Here is a 21982-nt window from a genome sequence, read left to right on the forward strand (position 1 = left end):
GTGGATCCTCCCGGGCTGGGACCCCTTCCCCTTGCTGACCCAGGCCTGACAGGAAGCTCAGGGAAGGGATCTGAGTCACTCAGCATCAGAAGCCTTCACTGCCGGCCCGGAGTCCAGGTCTGGCAAATGTGTCCCTCCCTCACTCCGGGCTCCTGGACCTCATCTCGGCCTGGAGCCTCTGCCTGCTCCTGCTACTGCTCCGACTCCAGCGCCAGCCCCACCAGCTGGTGGAGGCTCGTCTCCTGCTTTAGACCCCGTGTGCAAGGATTGCTAGACGTCCTCCTGCAGCCGGCGTAGCAGGGAGGGCCAAGGGACAGGGGGTTTCTACCCAGAGTTGGGCCTCCCGCCCTCGCCTGCCCAGCTGTCTGCTCTCCTGCCACCCCCAGGCCCCTTCCAGGCTGCCCAGCTCATACACAGCAGGCCACCTAACCCTCAATGTCACCGCAGCTCTACTGAATTACCCCAAGTTGAGTACAGTAACCTACAAAAGCTCCTTTGCCAAGCATGATACACGTATACTCCCAGTTTATCCCAGTGAGAGATAAACGAGCTGCACACACCACTCACAGAGGTGACCAATTATTGACACCTCAGGATTTCCCCAGAGCCATTTTCTAAAAGAGAGGGGAAATGTGTCACTTGGGTCTTCTGAAGGAGACGAGGAGGCAGTGTTCACATGGGTCGTGAGGTGGTGAAGGGTGAGAAGTAGAAAGACCATTTGGCATCTTGATCTTATTAGGGTCAAAACGGCATGGCAGAATTTCACCCACAGCCGAGTGATTATCCCCAGACATCCCCGTCTCAGAAAATCGCTCCACCGTAGACCCATTTTTTCAACTACAAAATCGGGGAGACGTTCTTGAGTCTTCTCTCCCCGTACACCCCACAACTAAACCATCAGCACATCTCTCATTTCTGCCTCAAAACTGTACCCTGCACCCACTCAGTTCTTGCCGTCTCCACAGCTACCACGCTGGCCAAGCCCCCATCTTTCCTCTAACTCGTCTCCCTTCCCCGACAGTCCTTTCTTCACAGCCAGCAGAGCAGCTGTTGTGAACATAAATCAGAATGGCTTACTCTCTGACTTAAACCCTGGGGGGTGGAAAGACCCACGCTTACAGTCAATCCCACTGCCCACGTGGCCCACGTGAGCTGGCACGTGCTGCCTCTCTGCCCTCACCCCATCTCTCCTCCCCTTCCTCCGCACACTACGGCCCTTCTTTCACTCTTCCAGTCCTTTAAACATCAAGCTGATGCCTCATGAGATCTTGAGCCTGGAATGTTCCCCCAGATCTTTGCATAGCTTGCTCTCTCTGCCTTAAGAACTCAGCTTAAAGATGTCAGCTCCTCAGAGAGGCCTTCCCTGACCGACTAACCACGCACCTTGATTTATTTTCATCTAGCACTTACTATGGCCTAATATTTTCATGCTTATTTGCTTATTATTGACTCCTCCTTGTAGAATGTCAGCCTCCTGAGAGCAGGGACCCTGACTGTCATGTTCACCAAGTGTCCCCAGTGCCTGAACGTGGAGTGGACCATTGCAGGAGTTCAACAACTATTTCACAAACACGAATGAATGAATGATGAACGAAGGCTATGACAACACGTGAAAAACAGCTCTGATACTCCAGAAAGGATCCCAGGGAAAATAGGCCATTGAAGATTGTGGTGACACCCACCTACATCCATTGTTATCTATTGTCATACTACATGTAAAATTATACACACCTGCGTACTAACAGAGAGAAACTCAATGCCATGAAAATCAACAACCAGCATGAATTTACAGATGGTTTGAAAACAAATCAGAAACTGTCCTCTGCAAAATTCTATTAAGGTACAGCTACACTAAGAAACAGCTTTCTGGTTGATTGCATAAACTTATGAAAGCAATGGGGGCTGGCCCCGTGGCCGAGTGGTTAAGTTCGCGCGCTCCGCTGCAGGCGGCCCAGTGTTTCGTTGGTTCGAATCCTGGGCGCGGACATGGCACTGCTCATCAAACCACGCTGAGGCAGCGTCCCACATGCCACAACTGGAAGGACCCACACGAAGAATATACAACTATGTACCGGGGGGCTTTGGGTAGAAAAAGGAAAAAAATAAAATCTTTAAAAAAAAAAAAATTATGAAAGCAATGAGCTAATTGCTTTTTTAATGTGTTAATAATTCATTAACCTTGATGCCATCTGCCTAATTAAATGACTCCAGCAGTTAAATTCACGATTCTGGATTTTTTTATTTTTTCTTTTTGCCGAGGAAGATTGGCCCTGAGCTAACATCCATTGCCAATCTTCCTCTTTTTTAGCTTGAGGAAGATTGGCCCTGAGCTAGCATCTGTGCCCATCTTCCTCTGCTTTATATGTGGCTCACCACCACAGCATGGCTGACAAGTGGTATAGGTCTGCATCTGGGATCCAAAACCATGAACCCAGGCAGCCAAAGTGGAGCACACTAACTTAACCACTACGCCATGGGGCTGGCCCATGGATGCTTCCCCCCTGTACTCCATATAATAATCTCCTAAGAATTGTCAACAAAATGTTGTTTTCTGTTACTGTCTGATGGCAATGACAGTTTCAAAGACTCGTGTCACTCACCCGCCCTGAGAGGCAAAGAGCTCTTTAACAACAGTCCAAGGCAATTAGGCCAAATCAACATCAGTGACGGGGGACACTCGAGATTACCAGAGATGTACCTCCCCAGGCGGCAGCCGTGGTTTGTTGAATGCCTGCTGTGTATCAGGCACTGCTTTCATGCCTTTAGATGCATTCATACTAACCCTCAAAATAAGCAGGCAAATGTCCAGGTAACAAAGAATCAGAGAGGTTCTATAACTTGCCAAGAACACACTTATTAAGTTTCTTGGCCATGATAAACCATCAAAAAATATTTTATTGTAGTAGGTTTTAGCAAAATGGGGATTTGAGCCTATGCTAATATAGCACTGAGAAGCCTGTGTTTGGAGTGCCCCTCCATTCCAGTACTGGCTGTGTCACTCCCTAGCTGTGTGACCTTGATCAAGTGGTGTTACCTCCCCAATCCTCTGTTTCATTGTGCACTCAGTGCAAATAAAGGTGTGCTTCCGAGACGAGTAACAGAGAGAGAGATCACACAGTGTCTAGTGCTTACAAAATGCCCGCAAAGCGCTGAGCTCAACTGAGAGCAGCTGTTGTCATTTTTGTTGCTGTCCTTAGGCCCCCGAGACCCTGCTCTTTGCAGCCCATCATGCTCCTCCAACTACCCCCAGTGGACATCCTCACGGCCTTCTCCAGGCAAACACCAAACAAGAAGGACTCAAGAGAATCTAGCATCAAGAATAGACCTCACCATGTGACCACACTGAGGGGAGAATCTCATAACAAGCGAATAGTGCTCGGGAGAGCGTCATGCATGCAGCACCGCGAAGGCGAGTTTACAGAGATACCGCGCTAAAGGACCTAATGGCAGACGCTCCGCCAAAAGTCTAAACGGATCAACTTCTAAAGAGACACACGATGGCCACAGATCTCAGAAACCCCAGGGGAAGTGCAGTGCTCTTTGCATTTCTCATTTGATTCATTAAGGAAAAAAGGTTGCACTGGATCACCTCCAAAGTCACTTCAGATTCTCATTCTGTGATGCTGTGAGTCAAAGAAACATCAGCTTCGCTCTTTCCCAAAATGTCCAAGAGGCGTCATAGGTTAGCCATTCCGGAGCAGTGACATGAGGAACGGGGAGAGGCAGCAGATCAGCAACCACCCTCCCTGCACCCGGCACCATCGCCTGTAGAAACATGTCAGAGCTGGGTGCCCCTCAATACCTTTTGCAGTCCTGTCCTTGGTTTTATGCTGCTGCATTATGGGCTCCTGAGGGGGAGAACGGGCAGGTGTGTCTAAAGTATGGTTGGCTTTGGGGGGATGGGGTGGGGGGTATTTACCATCTGAAAAATTTTTCAATTTTTTTACATAAAACAAAGAACCATGACTAGGATTTTATAATTGACTTAGCTGATTTCCAGCTATCACGATTCTAAAAGTTAGGATTTTGCCCCCTCCGGAAAGTTGAGAAGGAAGCAAGGGCACACACTTGCCCAGCCCTCACTGAGGGCTCCTCAACTGAGATGACCCTGGCAGGAGAGGTCCACGTTTGGGTTACCTGTGTGCCCTCTGAGACAGCAGCCGATCTGAATTGTGATGGGCCTTGAGTGGAGGCTGCTGGAACTGGAGGAGCAGAGGGCTTTGGACTGTCCCAGCCAACATTCCCATGTTTCTGATGAGAAGACTGAGGCTCGGAGAGCGGTGACGCCCGAAGTCTGCAAGGTGGTGCCAAAGCAACCGAAGCCAAGAGCTCTTGACTCCCGGACGAGGGTGCTTCCTCCCAACTACTCCTCCTGAACAGCGACGCATTTCACGGTTTTCTATTTCAAATCCTATTTGTTCAGTGATTTATTTCTTTTTATTGAAAGATACTTCATCTTCTCCAAACTATTTTGAATTACCAATGGCTCCTTGAATGTAAGTCTCTCTCCCTCCCTCTCCTCATCACCATCATCACCACCTCAGCAACCTTGAGCCTCTTTCTCCAAAAGTGGGGGACACATATGCACAGCAACGAATCAACGAAAAGTGTCCCTGGGGTGACTCAGCATCCAGAGACGCCCTCAATTACTATTAAAATAGTAACAAATGAGACTCACCACTCCTACTGGCTTTGTGTTGATCACCTCCATTTTATGCAAGGTCTCTAATGATAACCAACATGAATAAAATAACCAAAAAGTTAGGAAGAAAGAAAATTAAGACAAGGGGGGTGGAGTATTAAAGAAAAACCAGGATAGAAGAGGTGGTGCAAGCGCAGGAGGAGCACAACTCACACTTGATCAGTATAAATTTCGTCAAAATTCATCGTTCCTTTCTGTCTGGATGGCTAAATTGTAGAGTTAAAAGAGAATAGTGAAGCAGCTGATAAATGTCAACCTATGGAGAGGGAAGAGTTACTGAAGTCAGCTTCTGTGACAAGCCTAGGAAAGGAAGCGAGGGCTACCTAGCGCAGTTAGCAGAGGTGAGAAGGAAGGAGGTGAGCAGGACCCAAGGAATGGTAGGATCTGGAGTATGCGGAAGCCGGCCAGTCCAAAAGTGTCTTCCCCATCCGCCTGACCCTGGAACTAAAATCTCTACCTTCGCTCACTCTTTGGGCCAAGACATTGTCTCCAAAATGTCTCTGACAAAAATGCTAATACATCACACACGGCAGAGAAAGTAAGTTAGCTCTCTCTTGTTAACACAGCAGCAGAAATCATCAAGGACTGAGCCCAGGGAGGAAGGGCATCTGGGGGCGCATGGAGGAACAGGATGTCCTAAAGAGAAAGGGAAGAAAGTGAAGGTGGGGAAAAGAGATACTTTCAAAGAGAAGCATAACTCCCGACACAACAGGAAAAAATAAAGCTCAGAACAAAATCAATGAAACAGAAAAAAAAAATAGAGAAAACCAACAAAACCAAAAGTTGGTTCTTTGAGAAGATCAATAAAATTGATAAACCTATAGCCAGACTGATAAGGAAAAATGGAGAGAAGACACAAATGACCAATATCAGTATTGAGAGAGGTCACATCACTTCAGATTCCACAGATAGTCATAAAATAAAAGAATATTATAAATAACTTCATGACAATAAATTCAACAATGTAAATGAAATAGACAAATTAATAGACACAAACTACTCCAAGTTCACTCAAGAAGAAACAGACACCCTGAAGAGCCCTATATCTGCTAAAGAAGTTGGATTTGTAGTTAAAAACCTTCCCACAAAGATAACTCCAGGCCTAGGTGGCATCTCTAGGACATTCTACCAAACATTTAAGGAAGAAATGATACCAAAACCAGACATAGACATTACAAGAATAAAAAAACTACAGACCAATATTTCTCCATGAACATAGACGCAAAATTGCCAAACAAAATTTTAGCAAATAAAATCCAACAATATATAAAAGGGATAATACTTTATGACCAAGTGGAGTTTGTCCCAGGAAGGCAAGGTTGGCTTAACATTTGAAAAATCTTCAATGTAATTTATAATATTAACAAACAAAAAACGAAAACCACATGATCATCTCAACAGACACAGAAAAAGCCCCACCCAGTCCAATTTAGATCTTAATCCTACATCCCACGGAGGGCTTCTCCCTTCAGCTCCAGCCTGGCCCGGCTGCAGTAAGCAGAGCACACAGTCTTTTTTCACTCTGCCTTCAACCTCCTCCTCCTCCTCCTCCTTCTCTTCCTCCTCCTACTCCTTCTGGCTTTCCAGGGCTGGGCTGGAGGGCTTAGGAAGGGCAACATCTAACATCATGGGAGCTGCTGCATCTGACCTGCTTGGCAAGTGTCCAAATATGGTTTTCACAAGGAGGGGGGCTTTGTGGGTTCTTCTGAGAACCTCCCCAGGGACCTCATGCTGCCCTGTTTCTAACGCAGGAGACGCACTCTCCTGCTGACTCCTTGCTCCAAACCCTCCACCCCCTTGCAACATTCCCCACAGACCTTTACCATGACTGGCCATCGTTCTTGAACAGCTCAAGTCTGGCGACCTTCTGAAATATTCATCTCCCAGGGAAAGTCATGCACCTTTGTCACACCATCCCACCACATGGTGGACATGCAGCTTGCATAAATGCTTTCTCCCCACCCTGTCCTCACAGGGAGCTCAGAGGCCTCTATCCTTCTGATGCTTTGGGGGAGAGAGAAGTAGGTCCAACCTCTGACCTCCTGCAGGTCCAACCTGCAAACCCAAACCCCAAGCTCACAGGCTGGGTCCTCCCAAGTGCCTCCCATGCTCCTCTTGCGTAGAACCTCTCTGGTTCAGCACCCAGCCCCCTTCCTGTCGGGAGGCACCCCGGTTTTCTGGAACCTCATATTTGATTTGAAGGGATGTGAAACTCCCATAGGGAGGAGAGGAGAAACACCAAAGCTTTCTCTACTCTTAAAAATTCCCGTCATCCAATAAACTTACTAATGTATAGTCCTCCTTATGGAAGGTTGCAAAGGTGATGTTGGGTGGACCAGCTTGGTATCTTACGTGTATCCTACATTTTTATGTCTGACACTTTAGAATGTGGAAAGTGGCAGCCAAAATCCCAAGATATTAGGCAAAGTCCTATTCAACATCTTATAATTATACCCCATAAAAAAAGCAGGGGGGACTAGTTGCCCCAACACCACTGCCACCACCACCATCATCACTGCCTTCAACCCTGCATCTAGTCCTAAGTGTAACTATGACCCCACAGCACACTAGGATAGGCAGGAAAGAGAAGATGGAAGCACCAACTCGGAATGAGGAAGCTGCACTAAATCCCCCCACAGCGGCAGGAAGAGATGCTGTGGGGCAGTAGGAATGAGCATGAGCACCTATCAAGTGAAAATCATTACACCAAACTTGCAGAAGGTTGTCAGGTTTTGAGACGCTACAGGAAAAGCCTCTGCCCACTGCAGAGTGAGTGTGCAGTGAGGGTCTATTCAATATTAGCACTAATACTGAGGATCAAGGCTGACTCTCCTCTCCTCTACATTTCCCCTCGCCCAGCTCTGCCTCACTCAGGACAAAGGACAGCTCCACACTGCAGTCAGGGCCTGTCAGCGAATCCCCGGACTTTCTTGGAGGCTAAGAACCAAGGCATCCCAGAGCACAACCCAGACGAGGAGCACTCTCCAGGGCTGACCTGGGGTTGGCCACAAGATTATCATCGTTGGTGCCAGTGGCCACATAGCTGATTTGTGTCACGCTCCCACAGAGGCACTCCAGGCTGAAAAATGGATTTATAGGTTGGACCTGACATGCTGAACGCCTCCAAAATCGCTGATTCTGCGAACTAGAGAAACCATGCCACAGAGGCAGACAGCCAGGTGATTTATGGAGCCTGCTGGCTGTCCTGGTAACTCCCTACTCAGAAGCAGGGCCCCGACTGAAACCAATCCACAGGAAAAGACCCCAGGAGAGAATATCTGCCCCTCAAATTCTGCCAGGCTGCAGGACCTCCTGAAGGTGCTCGGTCAGCTTCATCCACATATTTAAGTCCTACGTATGGAGGATCCGCCCCATAGTAGGAACCGTGCTAAGTGTTAGGGATACAAAGGTGAACAAGAGCATCACCATGCCTGGCCTCAGAGAGCGGGAGCCTAGTGCGGACACGCGCACTAAACAAGTGATCTATAAACAAGTGAACAAGCGCACACAGCAGTGTGACAAGGGCGCTGTCAAGGCAAGCATGGGGCGCTACGGGAGCAGAAAAGGGGAGCGCCTAATCCTGACGGGGGGAGAAAGGAGGCTTCCTGGAGGAAAGGGCATCTAGGTCAAGACCTGAATTACAAGGAAGAGCCAGTCAGTTCAGGATGGGAAGAAATGTTAAACGAGGCGAAAAAGAGCAGCATCCCCAAAATGCCCTTAGAGGAGTGGGTATGTGGGTACAAGCTTTGGGGAAACAAAATTCACCATGGACTGGATCTCAAACACAGAGGAAGGAGTGTGAGAGGTGAGGCTGAGGAAGCAAGCAAAAGCCAGATCAAGAAGGGCCTTAACATTCATGGTGAACAGTGTCAACTCCATCCCCTTGGAGAAAAGAGGTGTGCCTCGAAGTGTTTGAACAAGGGAAGTGATGGATCAAATTGGAAAAGGACAAGGTTGGAAGTAGGGAGACCAGTGGGAAGGCACAATTCTCTTTCTAGGAACAGATCTTGGTGCACTCAACAAGAATAGGAGTAACAGAGATGGCAATAACTGAATGGATCTGAGAGGAAGTAGAACGGATGGGGTCGGAGGGGCTGGGGAGTTGCTGGAAGAGGTAAGAGTTGAGAACAATATCTGGGTTTCTGGTTTTTGGAATAGGGTGGACAGTTCCATTCTCTGAAATGGAGAACACAAACAAAAATTGGGTTTGGGGACAGAAACCAATAGGTTCAAACTTGGACACATGGAGTTAGAGTTGTCTTTGAGACATCCAAGTGACAATGCCCTATAGACAGAGATGTGGATCCTGAGTTAGAGAGAGACCGGGGAGTCTTGGGAAAACAGAGGATAATGGAAGTCATGGAAGGGATGAGGCGAGTGTGCTGCCTGGATGAGAAGAGAAAAGGAAGTAGGACAGCACCCTGAGAGACATGGACATTCAAAGGACAGACAGTGACAATAGTGCCACAAGTAAAATTTAGAAGAAACAATCAGAGGAAACAAGAAGAAGAGTTTCAGAAGACAAGGAAAGAAATAATTTCAAGAATGAGAAAGAGGACTTCACATCCACCAGCATGGCTCTAATTAAAAGGCCCAAATGTTCATCAACCGTTGAATGGATAAATAAAATGTGGTATATCTATGTAATGGAATATTATTCAGCCATAGGGAGGAATGAAGAACCAACACATGCTACAACATGGATAAACCTTGAACACATATGCTAAGTGTAAGAAGTCACATGCAAAGGCCACATATTGTATAATCCGATTTATATGACATGTCCAGAATAGGCAAATCCACAGAGACAGTTATTATTACTCTTCTCATCTTTCCTCATCCGCTCAAGGACAGTTCTCCAGCAACTCTCCCTATTCTCTCCCACGTCATCAGTTTACCCACAAGAGATCCTGAATAGCAAAAGCAATCTTGAGAAAGAAGAGCCAAGCTGGAGGCATCACACTTCCTGATTTCAAACTATATTACAAACCTATAGTAATCAAAACTGTATGGTATCAGCATAAAAACAGGCACATAGATCAATGGAATAGAATAGAGGGCCCAGAAATAAACCCATGTATATATGGTCAACCATTTTCAACAAAGGAGCCAAGAATATACAATGAGGAAAGCATAGTCTCTTCAATAAATGGTGCTGGGAAAACTGGACAGCCACACGCAAAAGAATGAAACTGGACCCTTGTCTTACACCATACACAAAAATAAACTTGAAATGGATTAAAGACTTGGACATAAGACCTGAAACCATAAAACTCCTAGAAAAAAACATAGGGAATAAGCTCCTTGACATTGGCCTTGGCAATAATTTTTTTGGATTTGACATGAAAAGCAAATGAAACAAAAGCAAAAATAAACAAGTGGGACCACATCAAACTTAAAAGCTTTTGCTCAGCAAAGGAAACCAACAACAAAATGGAAAAATAACCTACTTATTAGAAGGAAATATTTGCAAACCGTATATCTGATAAGGGATTAATTCCCAAATATCAAGGCACTCATACAACTCAATAGCAAAAAAGCAAAAGCAAAGACCCCAATTTAAAAACGGGCAAAGGACTTGAATAGACATATTTCCAAAGAAGACATCAAATGGCCCAAAGGTACATGAAAAGGTGCTCAGCATCAGTAATCATCAGGGAAATGCAAATCAAAACCACAACGAGCTATCACCTCACACCTGTTGGCAAAAAAGGCAAGAGATAACAAATGCTGGCAAAGATGTGGAGGAAAGGGAAGCCTTGTGCACTGTTGGTGGGAATGTAAACTGGTACAGCCACTATAGTAATCGGTATGGGGGTTCCTCAAAAAATTTAAAATAGAACTACCATATGATCTAGCAATCCCACTTCTGGGTATATATCCAAAGGAAATGAAATGATTATTTTAAAGAGCTGTACATATTCCCATGTTCATTGCAGCATTATTCACAATAACCAAGGTATGGAAACAAACTGTGTGCTGATGGGTGAATGGATAAAGAAAATGTGTTATATAATACACTGGAATATTATTCAGCTATAAAAAAAGAAGGGAATTTTGCCATTTGTGACAACATGGATGAAACTGGAGATTATCATATTAAGTGAAATAAGCCAGACAGAGAAAGACAAGTTCTGCATACTGTCACTTATATGTAGAATCTTTTTTTAAAAAGTCAAACTCAAAGAAAAAGAGAGTAGAAAGGTGGTTGCCAGGGGCCGGGAGGTGGGGGAACAGGGAGAGTTTGGTAGAAGGGCACAAACTTTCAGCTCTAAGATGGACAAGGTCTGAGGACCTAAGGTGAAACATGGCAACTAGAGTTGATGACACTGTATTGCATAATTGAAATCTTCTAAGAGAGTACAATTTACATGTTCTCATAAAGAAAATAAGAAAGATCAATGTGTGAGGTGATGGATGTGTTAATTAACTTGATGGATCCTTTTACAACATATATCAAATCATCGCATTGTACACTTTAAATATTTTAGACTTTTATTTGGCAATTATACCTCAATAAAGCTGAAAAATACGGTATAATGGAATACTCTGAATGCACTAAAAATTAAAAATTATTATGGGAGCATATTTGTTAACACGTAAAGATTTCATGATACATTGTTAAGAAAGGGGGATTTATAAAAAATAATGTAGACTATGCTCTCATTTTTGCTCAAATAAATATATTTATAAAGCTAGAAGTATATATATGTCTATATATTTAGAAGCACATAGAAAAACATGGAGGTTAATCTCTGGGTAATAGGATTATGGATGTGTTTCCTTTTAAATTACATACATTTTCTAATTTCTGTACAATGAACATGAATTATATAGTATTTTTTTAACAGAAACAGAAGCTTCCAAAAACGTGTTCGGGACAGTTCAACAACAAACACGGAGCCCCAGTGGCAAGACCACTAAGAGAAAGTTGGTGGAATTTAGTGCTGGCTGTCGGTCGGAAGGACCTCGGCCTAACCCTGAGAGATCGAGATGAAGTTAAATTTCATTCCCCATGCTTTGCAATAAGGTAGGGAGTCACATAAAACACTTTACTAAAATTTATATTAAAAGTTAATTTTAAAACATTCTTTATGTTAGACTCATTGGGAGCTGCAGTTCTCTGGAAAATTCCCCTCGGTGAATGACCTCCTTCTCTTCCACGAAAACTTGAGACAAAGAAGGTCTGCATTAACGGTGTGGTTGTTTTCACGTAGGTAGGCCCACTGAAAGAGCAGACTCAGAACAGAGCTCTCATGGGGAAAAAATATTAAATTGGGGCTCATTTGTTCCCAGAAATGCAGAGAAAAGGACTGGAGAGGTCTTCTAAATTCTGCCTAAATCAATACAATCTGAGATTACAAACCAGAGCTCTAAGAGCCACAATAGAAGTCCTTGAATTAAAGGGAGACCGAGGGCATTTTTCCTGTTAAAACCGTTAAGACTCGGTCTTTGAAAGTCAAGATCCCAAGAGCTTCTATTTTGAGTATAATTTTCCTCCATTTAATGAAACATAATTTCAAATTCATTATATTGAGGTATTTTATAAATCATTTCCATGGTTACATTCAGTGTACCTTATGGTATTCAATTAATTGTCAGTAAATTTCTATACTAAATCAAGCCCTCTTGAGAAGTTTTGTCAATTTTCCCACTAATATATTTTGACCAAAACAGAAATTCTGTGAAAGAATAACCTACAGAAAGCTAGGTAGTTCCATTCTGTGTTACCATATCATAAAATAAGGCAAAATAACTTAGTAAAACATTTAAACATTGAATCTTTGGACCTAGCCAAAGCTTACAATGTACTTTATTTAATTTTTCTAACAGTTTGCACTGGTATTCAAATTGGTAGGCCTTCATGGATCTCAAATTTGGACAGGCTGAGCCACTCCAACTTAAAGACGTTATGAGTAATAACAATGTCAACTATGTGTGGAGCTCTTGCTACATGCCAGGCACGTGCTGAATGTTTGACGTAGATCATCTCAGTTAATCCCAACAACATTCTGAGAGATGCTATTTCAGATCAATACCTATCGATCTCGTCACAGTATGACACGTCATGAATCATTCAACCATTCCTCTATGGATGGGCAGTCAAGTTGTTCCCACATTTTTGTAATTATAAAAAAATTTAAAATGCTGCTATAAACATCCTTAAGCCCCATGTGCGAACAGACTCAGGGCTGTCCCCTGAGTGAGTGAGCTGAAGCAGGTGCAGGAAGGGCTGTGCATGGCCTCGACACCCGACAAGGCCTCCAGGAGCTTTTGGTCCCAGGCTGGAAGCACCCTTGGCCCTGGGCACCGGGTCTCACACAGCTTTCCCCTGCTCACAGAGCTGTTCTCCACTCACCCTAGAAAGAGGTGGGGCAGCACTGGGGCCGGGTGCCCCCTCTGCAGCTCATCCTACAGGCGGTCGCTGCCCTCAGCCCTCTGCACAAACCTTGGAGACTCACAGGCCCCATCGTGCTGACCTCTGCTTCTCGGTCTCCCTGCAGAGACTGCTTCGTGCCTTTACTGCGTGACCTTGTGGGGTTGGCCCTTGCCCCCACTGCACACAGTGCTTCTCTCCCTGTCAGGCAAGTGCTTAAATGCCCCTCAGAAATAATTCATAGACCTACTTAACTCCACGAACTAAAAAGAAGAAACTCATTTCATACTGATAGTTTGTACGATGCGGTGATGGTCTTTCCCTGGGGAGAGAGTGGAGGAAACCCTGCAATCATCTCTGGAATACGTGGTTTCAGTCCAAGTCCCATTACTAACTAGCTACCTTTCTTGAACTCTTTATTCTTCCTTTAAATGGCAGGTATTCTGACCTGTTCTACCTCACCTGGTGCCTATCTTTCCATTTCCCAGATGAGACTATGGATGTGGAAACCTGAGAACACAAACTATAGGCATTCCATGTTACAATAAGAAGCAAGATGAGAAAGACCAAACATAACGATGAAGCACAGCGAGGACCAGAGTGACCTTCCAACACACAAAGGTACATGGGGACGTACGGAGCCCGGCTAAGAGAACAGGCGCACACACATTCAATAGCATAGAGGGCTCGCTCCCATAAAGTGCTAGCACTGAGCATGTGACATCTCATCAGAGCATTTCTTTTCCTAGAACAAGGTAAAAGATTGAAACAAATCAATAAGAGGCAAGTCTTTTAGCCCATTAAATATATAACCTCAGAATCACGGGTATTTTCCCACAAACCACGGAGCAGGCAAAATGTGGTTTCTTGTAAGCAGTGGTGAGTAAGAAGAGGTGACAAAAGAGAATGAGTGTAGGTAGTTACAAGTGACAAGAGAGAGAAGAACCCACTCGAGTGACTGACAAACCTCCACCTGTGACTGGTCACTCTATGTCCTCATACAGGACAGCAGGACACAGATGCTAATTTCAGGCTATCTTATGGTCCCCTCACTGGAACAGCAGATTTCTTGGACCAAATCTTGACTTTCCATCAAAGCTCTTGGTGGCGGCCCCAACTCCTTCAGTGTTGGCTGCACCCCAGACGCATGTCCATGAAAACACTATACTCCCTCCAAGACAAAAATTCACAAGTCAAACCACAATAACCACAACCCATTTTTATGGAGTGACTTCTCCCACAAAAGGAGAGGGCACCTAGCACCTCGCAGGCCAAGCACAACGCACGTCATCCTGCTCAGCCCTACCCCACCCACGGGGAGTCATGGGTGTTGTCACACTCCATTCTAAGCAGTATGTGTTATTAGAAACTTTCCAGAAGTAAATATTAAAGAGGCTAAAATGTGCATGGAATTCCACTTCTCTATAAACAGTCATGACTGTGAGCAAAGATGTCTCTATGAGGAACCCGTTAGATCACCGTTTACCAGAATGAAGAGGCCGAATGACGTCAAGTCTGCTGATGGGGAACAGGTTAAATCAGGATGATAGGTTCACATGATGGAATATTCTACAGCCATTAAAAATCATGTTGCAGAAGATCATTTATTATATGAGAAACTGTCGTGATACACAGTTAATAAAAAGCAGACAGAAAAATAGTATGTATCGATGGATTCCGTTTCTGCAGATATGTACATATATGTACACACATGCATGTGTGTCTCTGTGTACATATTTGCTTCTGTGCATAGAAAAACAACTGGGAGTGGACAGGACAAAATGCAGGGAGTACTGAAGTGGTGAGTTTGGGAGGTTGGATTGTGGGGATTTCCATTCTCTTCACTGAGCTTTTCTGTCCAGCTTTATTGACATTTTACCCAACAAGAACTACTTTGATAGTCATATTTTTGAAATGAAAAAGGCGTAAATTCCAAAAGAAAAACTACAAAACCCTTTGGACGCCTAGAGTCTCATTTTTGGGAGCACACAGCAATCTTGGGCCAACGTGAAGAGGATAAGGCTCCCATGGGTGTTTAAATTCTGGCATGATTGTTTGCCATTGGGTATCTCACCTAGACCTCTCTGATCAAAGCGTCCTCAACTAGAAAGCAAAGACGTTGGTCAAAATCTGGAAGTTTCCTTCCTGTCCTAAAATGCTAAATGCTACCTTCTAACCGTGTCTTATTTTTTAAATCACCGAAATGTACAAAGAATAAACATGGACTCAAACTCCAACAGATGCTGTGGAGGGGTACTTTTCAGATTTGTTGCTTCAACCCACTCCCCATCCCACCTGGTGAGGGGAAGGCAGGCACGTAGACGTTAGAATAATCATCTACCATTCCTACTTTCTTTAGTAAGGGAACCCTGAAATTCAGTGATGGCCAGAATTGCTTTCTCGTTGGATTCTTGCCCTCCTGCCCCTGGCAAGTTACAACGTAAGGTGAGTAAGTAAGAAATTTGACTTGATTCACCACACTGCCTCGAAGTGCACATGCGAAGGAGGCAACTGATGCCTCTGCAGCCCAGTGCTTGTGGTCATCTCAAGCAACTAGAATGTCCTTTGCTGGAACACTGGGTGGTGATTCAAGGACACAGAGAAGTCCCACTTCTTTAATATGTGGGGGAAGAGAACCAACATTTATCTGGTGCTGGTACATTATCTATAGCTCATCATTTGACTCTCACAACAATCCTTGAAGGTGAAGATTCTCACCTCCATTTTACAGAGAAGAAAACTCAAGAATAGCAAAACCACCACTTAGAGAAGTAGATGCTCTAAAAGCATCTCACCTTTGAAACACTCCACAAAATGACAAGTCTGGTTTTTTTTTAAAGTAAAAATCATGTTACATCCTAAATATCAATAGGCTTTCTCACTTAAAACCTGGCGATTTTTATTGCTTATTTTAAAAAGTGGATCTCTTTTAACTTATACACTAAATTTGGGGAGGGGGCGCTAAGAATCAAGTGATGTGAACAGAGCCATGCAAGGTCCCCACCCTGCAGACCTTTCAAATGTCTACCAAGTGCAAAACTAATAGGTGCACATGGGGCAATCTTCAACTTCAGCATCATAATTAGCTGCAACCTTGTATAACCTAAAGTAACTTTTCCTGACACCCATCTTTCTAAACCCAAAAAGCAAAAGAAAGTGAAAAGTTTTAATAAATAATTGCGCAGTGCATCTCAGAGATGACTATCTCCCTAACCATGCCTCAGAATATTCTTAATGACTTCCATCATCTTACTTCCGTTGATGCTTTGACAGGTATGTCAAGCTCACACAGGGAATTCTGGCTTCAGGAGCAAACATGCCTTTTCAGGCAGTTGCCTATAAAATGCTGTTTTTGTAAAACTTCAGTTATTCAATATTGATATTTAAATTTATACCAAGTCGTCCAACTTATCCCATCTTCAGTAGTTAGCAGTGAACACTTACTTCCTTCAACTTTCTCATCTTTGCAGGTTTTCTGGGAACTATATGAATATAACTGCAAAAGAAGAAAGGAAATCTTAATTAGAAGGTAAATATTTAGACAGAAAACTTGAGCCTCTTCAGAGACTACTCCTTTTCAGCATTACAACTCACAACTCCGCAGCAACTGAAAATTAACATCAAGAGCACAACATAAGCTAGGATCACATCAATAATCAATATGTAATAGCAATGTCGTTGGAGGACAATTTTCACACTGGCTACCACTGTTGTCGCCCAGGGGACACAGACTCTTAAATGGCATTGTTGTCCCTCATTCAACCTATTGATCAAAGAGGGACCTGAGAGATCATCTAATTCAACTCCCTTTTTTATCAGGTCACTAAAGGCCCAGAATTGTGAGTGCTTCCAGGGTCCCACAACTGGCCAAAGTCAGGGTAGAGTTTGTCGGCCAGCTCCTTGTCACCTCCACCGTTCCCTCCTGTCTCATAGAATTTCATCATTGTACCCATTCTGCCAAAAAGAACACTGAAAAATAGAGTCATCAGAACAAAATGTGTATGAGCCCCACTAATGCAATTTTTGACCCTAGGGGACTTTTGGAATGCCTTCTATATGCCTCAAAAATAGAAAAATTAGTTTAACAATAATAAATAATACCTGAAGATTTACATGTGTTAAGGATTCATCTTGATTTAAATATATATATATCTCTATATATTTGATATTGTTGTTTTTGATGATTTTAGCAATATTCAAAGAGGGATTGACTGAGAGTCAGTAGATAGAAGGAAAAAGAAATTTAAAAATTATTCAATACAGGGTCAGGGGTCATAAGCTCAGAAGCCTACAGAGGCCAGGCAAATAAATGATGACTCTTGCCAAGGGCAATATTAGGGAATGGTGGGGACTGTGGCTAGTGGGAGAGTGCTTCCCAACTAAGATGCAGGAGCTTCGTAGCCCCAGGGCACTGTTTTCGTGTACTGGTAGAGGCAACTAAAACCAAGTCCTTTTGAACAATCAAATCCTCTACTTTTTTCCAATAGAAACCAAAATTTCTCATTATTGCATGAACTCCCCTGTTATAAAATGTTGCATCCAATTCAAATCTTTAAAAATGTGTGAACTAAACAAAACGTTCCTGCTGGCTGAGTGCAGCCTGCAGGTCTCCCATTTGTCACTTCAGCTCACAGGCCCTTCTTTGAACTCTTCTAGTCTTCAAATAGTACGCTGAATGAGTTTTCAGTCCCCAAATTCCATATTTTATTATGAACATTAATCCTCCAAATAAGACAATTTATTATCAGTGGAAACAAAAAGTTAAAATAAATATGGAAAAATTAAGGCATGGAAAGATCCTACAAAAACACAAAGTGTTATTTATTGTTTCAACGTTGCATCCCGAAGAACATATAAATAGAACAGAAAGAGGAACAAGCAATTCCTCAGACATGCAATGGACTGGAGTCTTTAAACCAGGCACTTGGAGTTTCCTAGTTGGCCAGAGGTTTCCTTGGGGGTGGCGCGGGGAGCAGGTATTTGAAGCGGAGACTGGACGTTAATGTGCAACGTAACGTCCCTCCTTGCTGCTTCCAGAGAATCGAGGAAAGGAAGAGGCCAGCCACTAGCATCAGTGTCAGGCATGTTAGTACTGCATCCATTTAATTTCCATCCCACCACACTGGAGTAGATATTACTAACCCCATTTTATTGATGAGGAAACTGAGTCTCAGAGACGTTATTTAATTTGCTAAATGTAACTCAGATAGGAAAGGCCAGGATTCGGATAAAGCCAGGTCTTCTGGCTCTGAGACCACATTCCTCTTCCCCTGGCACAGCTGCCTCTCCACGCCCGCTCCTCCTGGTCCTGCTGTCCACGACTCCCCAGGGCACACACGGGTGCTCAGGAGGTTAGGAGGAAGGATTGGGGTGCAGAGGGACTCGGAGAGTTTGATCTAAACAGCACTTTTCCTTTGTCTCAACGACAAACTCATAAGGTAAGTAGGACAGCATTCCTACTAGAGTCCAGATTCTTTGGGGTCTCCCCCAAACACACACACACACACACACACACACACACACACACACACACACACTGCCCTGCTTTAGATTTTGTTTTGAATGTGGCTTTCTCCACAAAAGAATTAATTCTAGCCTTTATGGGACTTTTTTTTTTTTTTTGAAAAGTAATCATTAGCCTGTAACATTTTGTTCTGTAGAGAAAAAATTACGTTCTTCATCTCAAATTAATTTATTCCAGAAAATGCAGGAAATGTTTGAATAATGACTAGATTTGATAGATTTTTACGGTGTTGGTCTTGTCACTGTACCGTTTCACAGCCATTATTTTGAGCACAGCTCCAGGATGGTTAATGTATCACCAGGTTTCACTTCAAACCTCATTTGCCGGCGGCACAATTAGAAGAGTATTTGCTGGTGAAAATTAATTTTAACTGCTCGATGGCTCGGTAATTACAGAATATACATTATGACAAGTGCTAGCTCACTGATACCAGCGGAAACCAAGCCAAAACACTTTTCAGAGCTTTATTCACCAAAGCCGGGATTCCGATTTCATACTTCACTGATCTAAAAAGCAGCAAAGAAAATGAAACCCAATGTCTCTCCCTGTTGAACTTCACATGCAAATATCACCCATCTATTTTGCAGCAATGAAGGTACATGGAAATGCAGAATAATCAAGCCCATTGACCACGTCAGAATCCCGTCTCCCCTCCCTGCTCAGGGAACTGGATCACATGTCCTTCCTTACAGAAAATAATACTAAATGTTAAGAAATCTGCAAAGAGAAACACCCCAAAGGTTTTTTCAATATTTTTGCCACAAGTCCAAAACATTTTAACTAAACTCTGAAAATTTCTCTACAAAATTCGAGGGCTCCCAGGGTCTATCAGACACTCTCTTGACCTCAGGAAAGAGGGAAGAGCAGCCGCCGCTGAGCCCTTTCCAGGAATGAGAGCCGGCACCTCACAGGTTCCTTCCTCATCTGCTTGCATATAAAAGATGTGCCACGCTTACAAGGAAATGTTTTGGGGGGAAAACTAAATAGTTTTCATCATTCACATATGGAAAAGGATTTTGAAGTCAATTTTTGTAGAAACGTATTCTTCTGTTGTTGCAAAACAAAACTGGACGCTGCTACAGAACCAGAATCCAGCATAAGCAGCGTCTGAGTCTGTTCAGGCTGCAGCAACAGCCACACCACGGCCTGGGCAGCTTAAACAACAAACGTGCCTCCCGGTGCCGGAGCCTGGAAGTCCAAGATCACAGCACCTGGTGAGGACCTCCTTCCTGGTTCACAAACGGCTGTCTTCTCGCTGCTTCCTCACATGGTGGAACAGGTGAGGGTGTTCTCTGCGGTGTCTTTTGTAAGAACACCAAGTCCATTCATGAGGACACCAACCTCATGACCTAATCACCACCCAAAGACCCCACCTCCCAGTTCCATCTCATGGAGGGTTTGGTTTCAACCTACGAATTTCGGGAGGACACAGACATTCGGTCTATAGCATGCAGTAAATAACCCTGAAAAAATAATCACAAAATCAAACATCTACAAAGAAAGATATTCTTGTCAGTGAATTCTCATACACATCAGGATTACCATAGTAATAAATTTAAATCTAAAATCTCATATTAACCCAAACTTTACCTCTTAGCAACTATGATGTCTGTGACTTACAATTTTTCTTCAAAAACAATAGGATGGTAAGTCTGCATCTTTGCAAATGTCATTAAGAATCTGGATCCCAAGCCAGCTAGCTCCCCAAATCACACTATCTGGGTGGTCCAAAAAAACTCAAGCTACTCATTTAATTCAGAATATCTTTGGCTAGGGAGCATGCCCACTGTTTGGAAGAAGAAAGTGGAAATCCTTTCTGGAGAGTCTCACCTTTATCTCAGCCCACAAAGAATTTCCCCAAATAAAATTCCATAGAAAAGGAGTCATTCACAGTCAAAAAATAAGTAAACTAACAAGGATAGAAAGGACCATGAGAGAAATCCAGCTGAAATAACAGAGAGCAGAAACAGGTTTCAAACAGTGGGAATGTAGACATGGACCAGAAAAGGACACTACTTCCCCAAGAGGCAAGCTTGAAATTCACGCAGGACCAAGAAACTGGAAACAGTAACATGGAACATTTGAAAAAGAACCAGATAGAAATTTTAGAAATGAAAAACAAAATAATTAAATTTAAAACAATGAATTGCTTTGATAGCATGTTATATATACACAGCAGAAAAGCTAGCCAGAGGATCTACATGAATAAAGTGCCTAGAGGTGAGCACAAAGATCAAAGAGAAATACATGAAAAAGAGGAGGCCCCCTGGAGGTCACAGCCAATGGGACAGGCCCACCCAGATGGACTCAGATCCAGAACGCAAACAGAGAACGCAGAAGGCAGAGGCATCATCTTCAGAGACGATGGCTGAGAACTTCCCGAAACGAATGAAAGCTACCACACCAGAGACTCAAGGGAATTGAATAAATCAGCACTTCGACATATCACTTAAACTCCAGTACACTGAAGTCAAAGAGAAGATATTTTAAATAGCCAAAGATAAATAGCCAAAAAAGATAAAATAGTGCTTTCAAAGAAGTGAATGACAGCTGGTTTCTCATCAGCAACCTCTAAGTTAGAAGACAATGGAAAAACACCTTTCACGGACTGAAGGATGGTCATCCACAGAATCACACGTGCAACAGAAATGTACATGAAGAACAAGGGAGAGAGGACTCGTGCTTCTGGGAGCCATGGACTAAGGAACACTGATCAACCCTTCACTAAAAACTAATAAAGTTGGACAAAACAAAAAAAAGTGTTTTTTTCTTGAGGAAGATTGGCCCTGAGCTAACATCTGTGCCCATCTTCCTCTGTTTTATATGTGGGACGCTGCCACAGCATGGCTTGTTAGGCAATGCACAGGTCTGCACCCGGCATACAAACAGGGGAACTACAGGCTGCTGAAGCAAAGCGTGCAAACTTATCCATTACACCACCGGGCCAGCATCAACAAAAAACAATTTTTTGAAACATAAGACATCTAACAAGATAGTGAGGGATTATCAGGCCAAGCTCCAGGAAAGAAGGGAAATCCAGAGACATGAGCCTGCTATCTGGGGCCTCTTTGGCCCAGGGGTTATTGTCAGTTAGGAAGAGAGAGCTAAGAGGCTGAACCATGTTTTTGACAGACTTAGGCAAAAGCCCCTGTTCAGGGCCCACCAACAACAGGGGTCCTTGTGAGCTACCCCTCTTTGTGAACTGGGACCCCACAGGGCTGCACCCAGGGTAGGGAGCATCCTGGCTTCAAGCCATCTGGGTGGTCCAAACTATCGCACACTCTGAAGCTGTGTTAAGATGATCATGAACTGGTGATGATACAGGTACCTGGCTGAAGCATACAAAAATCCACTTTGGCAAAAGATACTATCATCCTAG

General features: G+C 43.8%; 1 protein-coding gene across 1 annotated transcript in view; it reads right to left on the bottom strand.

Annotated features, from left to right (window-relative positions):
- Positions 1–21982, bottom strand: part of DCDC2C (doublecortin domain containing 2C) — a 71047-nt gene that overhangs the window by 46515 nt on the left and 2550 nt on the right. Inside the window, exon 2 of the mRNA XM_046661860.1 lies at positions 16524–16575. Within this exon, the coding sequence (XP_046517816.1) occupies positions 16524–16575 (52 nt within the window). The remainder of the gene's footprint in view (positions 1–16523; positions 16576–21982) is intronic.

Source organism: Equus quagga, chromosome 5 (genome assembly GCF_021613505.1).
Source record: "Equus quagga isolate Etosha38 chromosome 5, UCLA_HA_Equagga_1.0, whole genome shotgun sequence".
NCBI classification, from domain to species: domain Eukaryota; kingdom Metazoa; phylum Chordata; class Mammalia; order Perissodactyla; family Equidae; genus Equus; species Equus quagga.